The 14,750-nt window shown below is 35.2% G+C and overlaps 1 protein-coding gene across 1 annotated transcript; it reads right to left on the bottom strand.

Moving 5' to 3' along the window:
* Positions 1-9,183: 9,183 nt before the first annotated feature.
* On the bottom strand, positions 9,184-10,131 carry LOC101429782 (olfactory receptor 14C36-like). Its single transcript, XM_004477086.4, has one exon. It carries the CDS (start codon positions 10,129-10,131, stop codon positions 9,184-9,186), a length of 948 nt encoding a protein of 315 aa, XP_004477143.4.
* Positions 10,132-14,750: the final 4,619 nt, after the last annotated feature.

The raw sequence follows: 14,750 nt of genomic DNA on the forward strand, positions 1-14,750 counted from the left end.
GGAGTTCAGTGCCATGTCAGTGAGCCCTACTTTGGAATTTGTGCTCCTGAGTGTGATGGAGTTGGATTCAGATGTGACCTTTCTACACATGCCTCTTCTGTCACCTTTACTGAACCTATGGTTGGTGCTGGGGTTGGTGTATACTCAGGAGACTTGAATCTCTGGACTGGCTATGTGCCAGCTGGGCCTTGTGCCTCAGCAGAGTTGCAACTCCTACTCTTCAGTTCATTGAACTTACCCAGGTCAGCTAACAGGGAGGTGAAAATGGTCAACCACCACACCGAGGAACTGACAGTGCCTACCACTGCAATCAGGAGAATCACAGCCATCAGCCATGTGTGATCTAAGCTCCCTCTCAATTCAGAGGTTGACTGGACATCACCATCCCAGGGTCCACAGGATGGAGGAATAAAATATGGATTAGAGTGGACTTACTGGTATTCTACTATACAACTATTGTGACTAGCAATGGAAGGAATTGTATCATTGATGTGGAGAAGGTGGCCACAGTAGTTGCTGAGGGCAGGGAGAGGGAAGAAATGTGATGTGGGGTCATTTTGGGGACTTGGAGTTGTCCTAAATGATCTTGCTGGAACAGATACAGGACATTATATATCCTGACATAACCCACTGAATGGACTGGGAGAGAGTGTAAACTACAATGGAAACTATAATTCATGTGGTGCAGCAGTATTCCAAAATGCATTCACCAAATGCAATGAATGTGCCACAATGATGAAAGAGATTCTTGATGTGGGAGGAGTGGGGGCGGTGGTGGTGTGGTTTATATGGGAACCTCATATATATATATATATATATATATATTTTTTTTTTTAAAGATTTATTTATTTATTTAATTTCCCCCCCTTCCCTGGTTGTCTGTTCTTGGTGTCCATTTGCTGCGTCTTGTTTCTTTGTCCGCTTCTGTTGTCGTCAGCAGCACGGGAAGTGTGGGCGGCGCCATTCCTGGGCAGGCTGCTCTTTCTTTTCACGCTGGGCGGCTTTCCTCACGGGCGCACTCCTTGCGCGTGGGGCTCCCCCACGCGGGGGACACCCTTGCGTGGCACAGCACCCTCATATATTTTAATGTGACTTTTTTGTACAATCTTTAAACAAAAAAGACAAAAAAAGAATGAATAGTAGAAGTAGGAAAAATAGTTATTGAGATGCTTGAAGAAGTGATAGTTGGCAAGAAGTCAGGTGAACATGGTGGATGAGGAAAACTCTATAGTTCAATTCATTCAACTTTTGAAGCTTTGGATGTGTGATATGCAGTCAGGCATTGTCATGGAGAAAATTGGGCCCTTTCCTTTGACCAATGTTAGATGCAGTTGTTGCAGTTTTGGTGCATCTCATAGATTTGGTGAACATATTTCTCAGATGTAATTATTTCACCAGGATTCAGAAAGCTGTAGTGGACCAGAATGGCAGCAGACCACCAAACAGGCCATGAACTTTTTTGTGCATGAAAATTTAGCTTTGGAAAGTGCTCTGGAGCTTCTTATCAGTCCAATCACTGAGCTGGTTGTCAACAACTGTTGTATAAAATCCGCTTTTCATCACACATCATAATCTGATCAAGAAATGGTTCATTGTTGCTGTATAGAAGAGAAGAAAATACTTCCAAATGATGATTTTTTAAAAATTTTCTGTCAGCACATAAGACACCCACTTCTCAAGCTTTCTCACCTTTCCAATTTGCTTCAAATGTGGAACTACCACAGAATGGTGGACTTGAGTTTTTCAACAACTTCTTGTGTAATTGTGGGAGGATCGGCTTCAATGATTGATCTCAGTTGGCTGTTGTCAAATTCCAATGGCCAGCCATGATGCTCCTCATCTTCAAGGCTCTTGTCTCCTTAGTAAAACTTCTTGAACAACCACTGCACTGTATATTCCTTAGCAGTTCCTGGTCCAAATGTGTTGTTGATTTTGTGAGTTATCTCTGCTGCTTTATGACCCATTTTGAACTCAAATAAGAAAATCACTTAAATTTGCTTTTTTTCTATCATCATTTCCATAGTCTAAAATAAATATAAAATAAACAGCAAGCAATGTCATTAGCAAAAAATATAAAGCAAGAAATGCACATTAAAATTATGTTTAACATAACCACATTTATTTTTAAAATGTATTCAAAAATCAAACGGTAAATTTCAACAATGCAAAATCTCATTTACTTTTGCACCAACCTAAATATTAACATTGAATGTTAATAATTTGAACTCTCCAATCAAAAGACATAGACTGATAGAATGGAGAGAAAATATGAATTATCTATATGTTGTTTATGAGAGACTCACCTCAGATGTAAGGACACAATCAGATTAAAAGTGAAAGACTGGAAAAAGATATTCCAAGAGACAATAAACAACAACAAAAAAAAGCTGGAGTAATGATACTACTATTGGACAAAACAGATTTAATTGCAAAACTATTATAAGGGATGAAGAAGGTCATTATATATTAATAAAATGTCCATTCATCAAGAAGGAATAATTATACTAAATATTTATGCACCCCACCTCTGTGCCCCAAAATATATGAGGCACACACTGGTAATGCTGAAGGAAGAAAGAGATATCTCTACAATAATAGTTGGAGTCTTAAATACACCATACCCTCTATCGGATGGAGCATCTAAACAGAAGATAACTAAAGAAACTGAAAGTGTGAATAATTTAAGTGAACTAGATTTAAAAGTTATTTATAGAGCATTGCCTCCCAAAATAGCAGGATATATATTCTTTTCAAGACTTATGGATACTTCTCTGAGATATATCACATTTGGGTCACAAGGCAAGTTTCAATAAATATAAAAGATTGAAATTATACAAAAATCTTTCTCTGATCTTAATGGAATGAAGCTGGAAGTCAATAATGGATGGAAAAAGAGAAAATTTATAAATTATTATAAACCACACACTCTTAATCAGTAGGTCAAAGAAGAAATTGCAAATTAATTCAGGAAATATTTTGAGATGAATGAAAATGACAACACTACATATCAAATCCTATGGAAAACCATAAGGGCATTGCTGACAGGGAAAATTATAGTCCTCTATTTTTACAATATAAAAGAAGGAAGAGCTAAATTTGAATATCTAACTGCACACCTAGAGGTTCTAGAAAAAGAATAGAAACTAATTATAAATGAAGATGAAAGAAAGAAACAGTAAATAATAGAATAGAAAATGAAATCTAGGACAAACAAAAAATAGAGTAACTCAACAAACCAAATTTGGCTTTTTGAGAACATCATCAAATTCTACAAGCACTTAGCTATTCTGACAAATAGAAAAAGAGAAAAGACATAAATAAATAAAATCAGAAATAATAGGGGGACATTACCACAGACCCAGCAGAAATAAGGAAGACACTATGAATAACTCTAAGCCAAAACAAAAAATAAAAGAACAATGTAGATGAGATAGACAAATTCCTGTAAACACAAGAACCACCTACACTGACCCTAGAAGACCTCAACAAAACAATCACAAGTGAAGAGATTGAAATAGTCATCAAAAAACCTCCTAAAGTTGAAAAATCTGGGAACAGATGTCTTCACAAGTGAATTCTACCAGTCATTCAAAGATGATTGCTCAAATTCTGTCAAAACACTGAACAGGAAACTGTGGTACCAAACTCATTCTATGAAGCCAACATCACCCCAATATCAACACCAGATAGAGATGCTACAAAAGAAGAATATTACAGAGAATATCCCTAATGAACATAGATGCAAAAATCCTCAATGAAATACTTGCAAACTAAATCCAAAAGAACACTAAAAGTTAAACACCATGTTTAAGTGGATTTTATCCTAGGTATGCAAGGATACGTCAACACAAGGAAATCAATTGGTGTAATAAACCACAATGATAAATTGAAGAAGAAAAATCACATTATTCTCTTGACTGATGCAGAAAAAGCATTTGACAAAATACAGCGTCCTGTCTCAAAAAAAAATTTCGAAAGGTAGGTATAGAAGGAGGTTTTCTCAACATGGTAAAGTGCATATTGGAAAAAAAACTACAGCTAACATTGTACTCAATGGTGAAAGACTGAAAGCTTTCCTGCTCTGATCAGGAACAAAACAAGAATGCCCACTGTCCGCACTGTTAATTAATATTGTGCTAGAAACTCTAGCTAGAGCAATCAGACTAGATAAAACTAAAAAAGGCACCCAAGTAGGAAAGGAAGAAAAAAACTTGCACTATTTGTTGATGATATGATCCTATATCTAGAAAATTCTGAAAAATCCATAATGAGGCTACTGAAACTAATAGATAAATTCAGCAAAGTGGCAGGACACAAGGTTAATATCCAAAATTTGATAGCATATCATACACTACTGATGTGCATTCTGAGAGTGGATCACAAAATTAATCCCATTTATAATAGCAACTAAAAAAATTGAATATTTAGGAATAAACTTACCCAAGGACATTATTAGAAAACTACAAACCATGGCTAGAAGAAACAAAAGGCAACATAAATAAATGAAGGGATATTCTGTGTTCATGGATTGTAAAATTAAATATCTTTATGACATTAATTCTATCCAAACTGATTTACAGATTCAACACAATCCCAATAAAAATCCTAATAATATTTTTGCAGAAATGGAAAAACCAATTATCAAATTTATTTGGAAGCTTAAGGGCCCTGAATAGCCAAAAAAGTCCTTAAAAAAGAAATCAAAAGTGGAAGACTCTCACTTTCAGACTTTAAAGCATATTACTTACCTACAATGTTTAAAACAGCATGGTACTGGCATAAAGACAAACACATTGACCAATGGAACCAAATTGAGACCTCAGAAATACACCCTCACATCAAAGTCAAGGGATTTTTGATGAGTCTGTCAAGCCCTCCCAAGGGGACCAGAACAGTGTATTCAATAAATGGTGCTGGGAGAAATGGATAGGCCTATCTACAAGAAAGAGGACCAATGTCTCACACGTTATTAAAAACTTAACTCAAAATGGATAAACGACTTAAATATACAAATGACAACATAAAACTCTTGGAAGAAAATGTTGGAAAACATCTTCAAGATGTTTCTAAAACCTTGCACTAAAAGCATGAACAACAAAGGAAAAAATAAAATAGGTAAATGGAACCTTGTGAAAATTAAACTCTTTTGTACCTCAAAGGACTTTGTCAAAAGGATTAAAAGGAAGCTGACTCAAATGGGAGAAAATATTTGGGGAATCACATATCCCATAAGGAATTAGCATCCATGACATATAAGGAGATATTACAACTCAACAATAAAAGACAAACTACCTAATTTAAAAATGGGCCAAAGACTTGAAATGACAGTTGCCCAAAGAAGAACAAATGGTAAAGAAACACATGAAAAAAATGTGCAACATCACTAGCCATTAGGGAAATGCAAATCAAAACTACAATAAGATATCATTTCATATCTATTGAACTGGCCACTATTAAAAAGTTGGAAAACTGTAAATGTTGGAGAGGATTGGAAAGATAGGAATCTTTGTTCATTGCTGGTGGGAATGTAGAATGGCACAGCCACTGTCTCCACTCTCTGAATATAGACTTGCCATTTGACCCAAAAATACCATAACTAGGTATATACTCAGAAGAACTGAGAACAGTGACATGAATAGACATCTGCACAAGAATGTTCATAGCAGGGTTATTTACAATAGCCAGAAGTTGGAAACAACCCAGGTTGTCCATCAACTGATGAATGGATAAATAAATTGTGGTGTATACACATGATGGAATATTACCTAGCTGTCAGAAGAAATGACATCATGAAACATTTGACAACATGGATTAACCTGGAGGTCAATATGTTGAGTGAAGCAAGCCAGACATAAAAGGACAAATACTGTATGATTCCACTATTATGAACTAAATGTGTTATGTAAACTCATGGAGTTAATAATTAGAATATAGGTCACCAGAGAATAGAGTGGGGTTAGAGAAAGGAAGCTAATGGTTAATCTGTGCCGAACTGGTTAAAAGTTAGCTTGCAAATCTTTTGGAAATGCATGGAAATGGTGAGAGCATATCATACTGTTTGTGACTAGCAGAAATACAGTATGTGTATGAGAGTGGTTGAAAGGGAAAGCCTAAGGACATATGTATTACTAGAAGGAAAACTAAAAAATATAACTTTGGATTGTATAACATAGTGGACACTCATGAAAATATGAATGTGGGTGATATTGCATATATAAAATTTTTGCAAATATGTGTACTAACTAGAGAGAAGGAAACAATATCAGCTATGTTAAAAAATGGTCACTGAGTTGTAAGAGACTTTTATGTATTATATCAGTAAGTCTATATCAGTAAGTCTATGTATTTGTGTATTTTAGATTGAACTGTATTCTAGATATGACTTGCAATATGTTCTACTTTTTTTGTCACATTCTTGGTAATGTAATTTGACCATGAAAGTTTTATTTTGGTTTGATTCTAAAAGTTCTATTTTTGTTTTTGTTTCTTCTGCTTATGGTGTTATACCTAAGAATCCCATGGTTAATATATGGTCATTAGATATCACTCCTACAACATTTCTAGTATTTATAGTTGTATCACATATACAGAGGGTTATGATCCATTTTTAGTTAATTTTTGCATTTGATATGATAACAGAAACCAGATTATTTTGCTTGCCTTTAAATATCCAGTTTTCCAGCACCATTTGCTGAAAAAACTGTTTTTTCACCAATTGATCTATTTTGGGCCACTTGTAGAGAATAATTGTGCATTAATTTATGGAACTATTTCTGAACTATCAATTGTTTTTAATGCTAATATAAAGGGAGTTCATTTTTTTAAGTTATTTTTTATTTGTTATTTATGCATTTTTGTGTTACAGTTAAGGACATCAATTACATATATATTGTGTGCTACCATCATAGGCATATATTAACAAAATGTTCCATCATTTTATATTGACATCTGTCCCCATTAAGCAAAAGTTCCCATTGCCCCCTCCTGCCATGCCCTGGTAATCTCAAATCTACTTTCTGTCTTTATGAATTATTTTATTCTATATATTTAATATAAATAGAATAATACAATAATTGTGCTTTTTGTCTAGATTGTTTTGCTTAGTAAAATATTTTCAAGATCCATTCATGTTGGCCTTTTATCAAATTTCACTCCTTGTACTGAGGAATAATATTCTATTGTTTATCCATTTATTTGTTGATGGACATGAGTTATTTTTAACTTTTGGTTATTTCAAGTAATGCTTCTATAAACTCTGATACACAAGTATGTGATTCTTGTTTTCAAATTTTGGAATATATATCTAGAAGTGGAAGTGCCAGGGCATATGGTAATTCTTTGTTGAGAAAAAGCTGAACTCTTTTCCTCAGTAGTTACACCAATTTGCCTTACAACCAACAATGTAGTGTTTTTCAGTTTCTCAGCAGTGTCATCAAAACTTGTTATTTGGCATTTTGAAAGTAATAGCCATCTGAGTCATTGTAAAGAGGTATCTCACTGCGATTTTGATTTTCAGTTCTTAAATAGCTAATTATATTGAGCATATTTTGATGTGTTTACCAGTCATTTGTATATATTCTTTGGAGAAATGTCTATTAAAGTCCTTTGCCCACATTTTAATTTGGTGCTTTGTCCTATTGTGTGGAATTGTAGGAATTTTTAAATTATTTTATTAAAGAAGTTTTGAGCTTACAAAATAATCATGCATATTGTGCAGAACTCCCTTACATCACCCCTCCACCTTCACCTTGTAATGTTCTGGAAAATTTGTTGCAGATTTTGAAAGAACATCGTCAAGATATTACTTCTAACTATTGTCCATGGGTTACTTTTGGTATATTTTTCCATAAACTTCCCCATTATTAACACCATTTTAGTATTATACATCTGTTAAAGTTCAGGAGAGAATGCTCTCATATTTCTACTGTTAACCACAGTATGTCACCAACCACATGGTTTACTGTGTTATACAGTTCCATGCCTTGTACAATTCAACAAAAATATATACTCAGTGACTCTCAGTTTCATCACAGACTTATGCTATCATCCTTTCAGATAATGTTTTCATTATTCTAAAAAGAGAGATATATATTTGTGTTGTTTCTTTTATTAACCTTCTTATTTAACATTTCTGATTACCTTCATTTTTTCCTGTGAATTTTTGTTTCTGTTTATTGTCATTTTTTTGTTCTAATGCAGTTTCGTTCCTACATCCTGATATCAAATATATTTCAATTCCATGTGTCATGAACTAATTCTCTACATCTCTAGAAATAATAGAGTAATGAACTGCATCAACAATGAGATGTTTTGCCCATAATTTTCATAAGAATTAGTAAATAATCATATCATATACAGGTAAGTAGGTATGTGAATAGAATGTTGTTGGCAGGAGTACAAATTTACCATCATTTTGATAAAGCTAATTGATGTTATTTACAAATATGTACAGTCTATTTTATCAATTGTTATCAAATTATCTATTTTAGAAACATATTTTCATATGTGAACAAAAATTCAGGTACAATCATAATATTGAAATTATTCTTGAAACTTAAGAAGACGGTTGTTATTCAGAACTGTCTTTTACTTTATTTCATATAAAAGTTGCACTGAAAGAAGAGTTTGAAATTCAAGCAGACTTGATTTGCACATTTGCTAAGTCTAACATTCAACCTCATTGTAAATATTTTTTATTTATGATACATATTAAAAGCCTCATACTGAAGCCCGATACACATCCAATCCAGACAATAGATGTGAAAAAAGAAATACAAAGCAACATCTGGAGATTAGTGTTTCATAGGTCACCTACTACATGTGTTTTCTTCCTCTGACTGTCACAGAGCTCACACAGTCCTTCAGTGACTGATTTCATTTCGAAACATCACACAAAAGATTTTTAAAAATCACACAATTTTCTTCACTTGGCTACTGACTATCTATTAAGTCCATTTGTGATAATCCATCAACAGTGGTACATGCCCTGATTATGTTAGAGTTCAGATTGCTTTACAAAAAGTGATCTTTTTAAAAAGGTCAAGGATAAGCAGACAAAATAACTGGAAGAGAAAGACCTACTTTGTGATCAAGGGGGAGTACTAGTGAATCACAGGTAAACAGGAATTCCCTAAAATGCTAGTCTGAGAACTGATTTTTAATTAATGATTAAAAAATTCAGCTTCAAATAATTATGCTTTTTCCTGAGTAAAGCTTTCTCCTCATAACACTCTTTACAGCATCCTTTATCTGTTTGTTTCTAAAACTATAGATTATTGGATTTGAGAAGGGAGGGATTATAGAATAGAGCACAGAAGCGAGCATATCCTGAACTGTGGGTGAGCTGGAGGTTGGCTTCATATATGCAGCAGCACCTGAGCTGACAAAGATGGTCACCACAATGATGTGAGGGACACAGGTGGAAAAGGCCTTTCCTCGCTCACTCCTGGTTGGAAACTTGAGCACAGTAGAAAATATGTGAATATAAGACATGATGATGAAGGCAAAGCAGCCACCAGCAATCACCACAGCAAAGACGAAAATTAAAATTTCATTGTTTAAAGTGTCAGAGCAGGAGAGCTTCAGAAGAGAGGGCAGGTCACAGAAGAACTGATGGACTATGTTGGACTGACAGAAGGGCAACCGGAATGTGTTGCCAGTTTGGAATCCAGAGTGGATCAGACTACTGAGTATGGAGGCCAGAGTCAGCTGGGCACAGACCCGAGGGTTCATGATCACAGTGTAGTGGAGGGGCTGGCAGATGGCCACATAGCGGTCACGGGCCATGATGGTGAGCAACAGCAGCTCTATTGTAGCCAAGAAAAACACAAGGAAGATCTGAGCTGCACATCCAGTCATGGAGATTGCCGTGTTGTCAAGCAGGAAGATGACACATGCCTTGGGGACTGTGACAGAAATGTAGCACATGTCTAAGACAGACAGATTCCTAATGAAGAAATACATGGGGGTGTGAAGTTTCCAGTTGAAGGTGATTACTATGACAATGAGAAGATTCCCCATCAGGGTTGCCAAGTACGTCAGTAGGAATAGCATGGCATGTAAGACTCTGAGCTCCCACATATCAGAAAATCTTGTAAGCAGGAATTCAGTCACTGTGGTGGAATTGGGCATCTCAGGAAAATTTACCTCGGCCATGAAGAGTTGGGCAAATAATCCCTAAGAAACATGGAGGATCCACATGTAGAAGGAATTAATCTAAGCTTATATATTACCTCACATTAAAACATTTTTATTCAATAAAAATATTTTGGTCAGTAGGTTATAACATGCTTGCTCATGCTCCTTTGGGCTCCCTCCTTCTTACACTTGTTTCCAGAACTGGGGTAGCCCTAAAATGTAATATTTACTAGCTTTTGCATATGTTTGCATATATTTCTATCATTTACTAGTTATAAAATGGATCTAATGGAAGTTAAAGATTTGCCTAGAAGATTAAAAACATTTAATATAGGTAATTTCTATGCATCCTTGTCTCATTAGTCATGTTTCATGTATGTTAATATTTATGATAAGATGATCTTGCAAAATATGAGTAGAGATTGGAGGGTACTATTTATTTGAGTTTATCAAAATATTATAATCAATTACAGTCTATTCCTTTACTACAAAATTGTTCTCATAAATGCCATCATATATTTATCATGCTTCTCCATGAACTCCTTGAATGTATATATGTGCTTAGTTTTCTCTGTTCAAAAGAATCACTGGCAACTCTTGTTAGGTAGATATTAATCTGTGGGGAAAACTAGTTTTATATTAATAATACCAGGATCACTAAATTTAATATGTTTATTCTGTTTTGTGTCAAATACTGTTATGTTTTTCAATAAAACCTGAACATACTTCAGAACTTGAATAAGGTGATATGGAAAGACATTGCTTGATGTGGGTCATTTATGGTTGTTATACTAACACAGGATTCCTTCATAAAGTTCTTTTTCACAATAACCCTTAGCTAATCCCTTACTTAACCCTCAAGTACAGAATGATTTCTTCTGAAATTCCTTCAGCTTTGAGTCATATTTTAACGCATGTCATCAAAATGGGAATGGCTTTCCTTGGTTCCTTGAAACCACAGAATATACCTTTCCGACTTGCTTATCCAGCCTCTCTAATTGTTAGTGTTAATGCACTTCACCTTCCTGATCTGTGTCCCTTTTTCTCCTGACAAATGTAACTACTTCTAGAGAAGCTCTGCTCACTCTAAGAAGGCAGGACACCTGTCATTTTCAGACTGACCTACTGAGCTCAGGAATAAAAGCTTTCTATCTCTGCTCCTCTGTAATTCAGAATTCTTCAAAAAACTACTTCAATAAGTAGTTGTTGTTCTTGTTTTATACCATCAACTTTACTGAAAACTTATGATAGCATTGTATGATGAATCTGATTGAAAATAGCTAACTTCACTATTTATAAGTAGCTCTAACATATTTAAACTAGCCTCATACAGTACTGAGATTATTAAAAACACTTGCCTAATTTTTTCCTCACTAAATTCCATATCAGATTTCTTCTACTGTATTACAAAAATGCAACAGGACCTCACAGTTGGAAAATAAAGTGAATATATTTTATTATTTCACAATTACCAATCAGTTATACATTTCTAGCTTGAACATATAACATGTCAGCAGAATAGAGTTAAATTTTTGCAGACTACAGAAGATGTATTTTATATCTTGACTGCCATTTATTTGCTATGTATGTAGATCTTCATATGTATCTTTTTCTGCTCTCTTTATTTTTTTAAATGTTACATTAAAAAAATATAAGAGGTCCCTACATATCCCCCACCCCCCTCACCCCACTCCTCCCACATCAACAACCTCTTCCATCATCAGGGGACATTCATTCCATTTGGTGAATACATTTTGGAACACTGCTGCTCCACATGGATAATGGTTTACATTATAGTTTACACTCTCCCCTAGTCTACACAGCGGGCCATGGCAGGACATATAATATCCAGCATCTGTCACTGCAGTACCACCCAGGACAACTCCAAGTCCTGAAAATGACCCCACATCATATCTCTTCTTCCCTCTCCCTACCCTCATCAGCTACTGTTGCCACTATCTCAACATCAATGCTACAATTTCTTCCATTACTAATTCTTTTTTGATAAAATTTGTAAAAATGCCTAGTTTATGAACTTTAATATTTTAAATATTTTAAAAATAGAGATTCTCATAATGGTAGCAATGTCAATGAAAAATAAATAAGTACAAAAATTTCAAAAAGTGAGGGTTAAGCACTACATTTCTTCCAGCTCAAATTCACATTACTCTTAATTTTTTTCAGAAGCAAACAAAGAAGCAAGAGGATGCCAGCACTCTGAATTTGGTAATACAACTTTCTTTTAAAAGAAGTATGACATCATAAAGGTTATGCACATGTAAATACAGATTGTTAACTATAACTGTTCTTAAATAGCATACCAGTTACAGGAGGATAACTCACAAAGTAATGTTATCCTGGGATAACTAGGTTATTGCACAGATGTTCCTATACAAAAAATTATAAAAGCAAATGATTGTTTGCCTTTTTGGCAAAGACCTAAAAAGTTTAGATGACTCGTTTTGGTAATTAATACATTAATTTGTGTATTTATTGATTTATACATCCTTGCAATCTTTACTTACAATATCTATCTTTAAACATATTATGGGGTGACTTATGCACAGGCATTTGTCTGGAAGTTGTGGAACTCAATTTTGAACAATGCTTACATGGTTTTCATGATATGTTATGAGAAAGTCCTAGAATTACACCTGAAGTATAAGGAGTCATGTGCAGTATTTATTTTTATGACAAGGATTCCCTTATTCATTATGTACTACTGACTGAATATAACAGAGTGCTGGGGAAAGAGAAAATATGTAAAAATAATCATTGAAATGAATTGATTTGCAATAATAAAAATAAATTAAAGTTTATATTCTTTTAAGATAAAACACATCAATCATAATTAGATCTGTTTAAGTATAGATTTAAATTAGCATTCTGCCTACTGAAGCTCTGGTGAGTGTTCTGAGCTGCTCCTGCCCCTGCTCCATCTTGTGCTGCAACCAGCTCACTCTTTGCTTCCATGAACAACTATCAATTCTGCTAAAACTGCGTGAACCATGAGTTTATTTCATTGAATGTAAAAGAAGAGGTTTGTCTCATTGTGTGAGTACCTTTCATATTTATATATATATATTTTTTTCTCATAAAAAATCAACTAAGCAGTACAGGAAAGAAATGCAGGTGATTATTGGAGAGAATGGAAGAGAAAAAAGGAGTTAACATCAAAGTTTCAAGAGTTAATTTTGTTTATTACTTACACCAGATAGCCATGTCAAGATTTCTGATGAGGGTCCACCTAGGGGTAAAGATGAGCAGGCATATTTGGAAGAGATGACTGATACCCTGTCTGGAAACATTCTATGGTAACAAGAGATTTTGTGTTAAGTTTTATATCCAAATGGGGTTTCCAATGTCATCATAGAAAACCCCTGAGACCCCAGGCTTTGGCACCAATAATAGCCAGTACCCATAGGTAATTTCAAATAGATAATTATTTCTAGATGGCTAGGGAACAGGACTCAAGTAAAATCTGTCCATGAACAGCACTTGTCTATAAGATATATTAGTGTATTTCAATGCAGAAAATGGTGTAGACTAAGTGGATGATCAGAAAGAAAATCACTGTTACATCTAATATTCTCAGTGCTCTTAAGGTGAAATGCCTGTGGATCTTAGGACCAAGGAACAGAGAAGACCCAAGAGCCTGGCCTCAGCCCAGTCCCAGGACACTGAGGTTTCCAGCTCATCCTGAGGGTTTTCCTCTCAGAAACAGAGTGATTTTCACTAGTCAAAACAACTCATGGCATTGTTCAGGATGACCAGTCTTTCTGAAATTGTCCAAAGCCTATATGAGTCTGGTGCCAAAGTCCAGCACAATGAGCTTTGAGCTGGATGATCATCATGTTATTTTATCTCTAATAACTCAGTAGCTCAATATGTTAACACATTAACAATGGTGTCCACCCTCATGTGCCATTTGAGGGTAGGACTAAATGGAATGTGTAATCATTTAGACCAGTACCCGGCACAAAGTGCAAAAATATTAGGAAGCAATAAAATAATGTTCAGTGTTCACAGTCATGAAATAAGTGGGTCATTTTTATCATATTAGGGAAGTAGAAAGTCTCAATTTTCTTAGAAGTGCTATGGGGGAGGTGGGGCAAGATGGCATCTGAGTGAATGTACCTCATAATCTCTCCTGCAAAGAAGTGGCTGAATAGGGTCAGAGTCGTGCTGGAGTGGGCTGTTTCAGGGGCTTGCAGGGCAGGTGGTGTCTGGACATTGATTTGGTGAGACAGTGACAGAAGAGGTTCTTGCAAGAGGTAGAATTTTGGGTTTCTGAAACAGGTCATAAGTTGTGGGAGGGACCCTTCACTGGCAGCTGCAGCAATCCCTGAAAACTGTTTGTTGTGCTTCGACATTCCCAAACCCTGTGTTTACCCGATGCGTAGTTCCCAGGTCCATATCCTCTAAACACTGGTAGCCCACACTCTACAGACTCACATACCTTGAGTCTGCAATATCCTGGACATCCCATTCCTGAATCCAGCATGCCCTGAGTTCTGTCTGAGGTCTGTGATCACCCTAGAACTCCACATTTTTTTTTGTTTTTTTAGTTTTCTTCTTTTTGAGCTTGGAAGAGCATACCAGCTGGCATGGGG

This window comes from Dasypus novemcinctus, chromosome 27 (assembly GCF_030445035.2).
Source record: "Dasypus novemcinctus isolate mDasNov1 chromosome 27, mDasNov1.1.hap2, whole genome shotgun sequence".
NCBI lineage: Eukaryota > Metazoa > Chordata > Mammalia > Cingulata > Dasypodidae > Dasypus > Dasypus novemcinctus.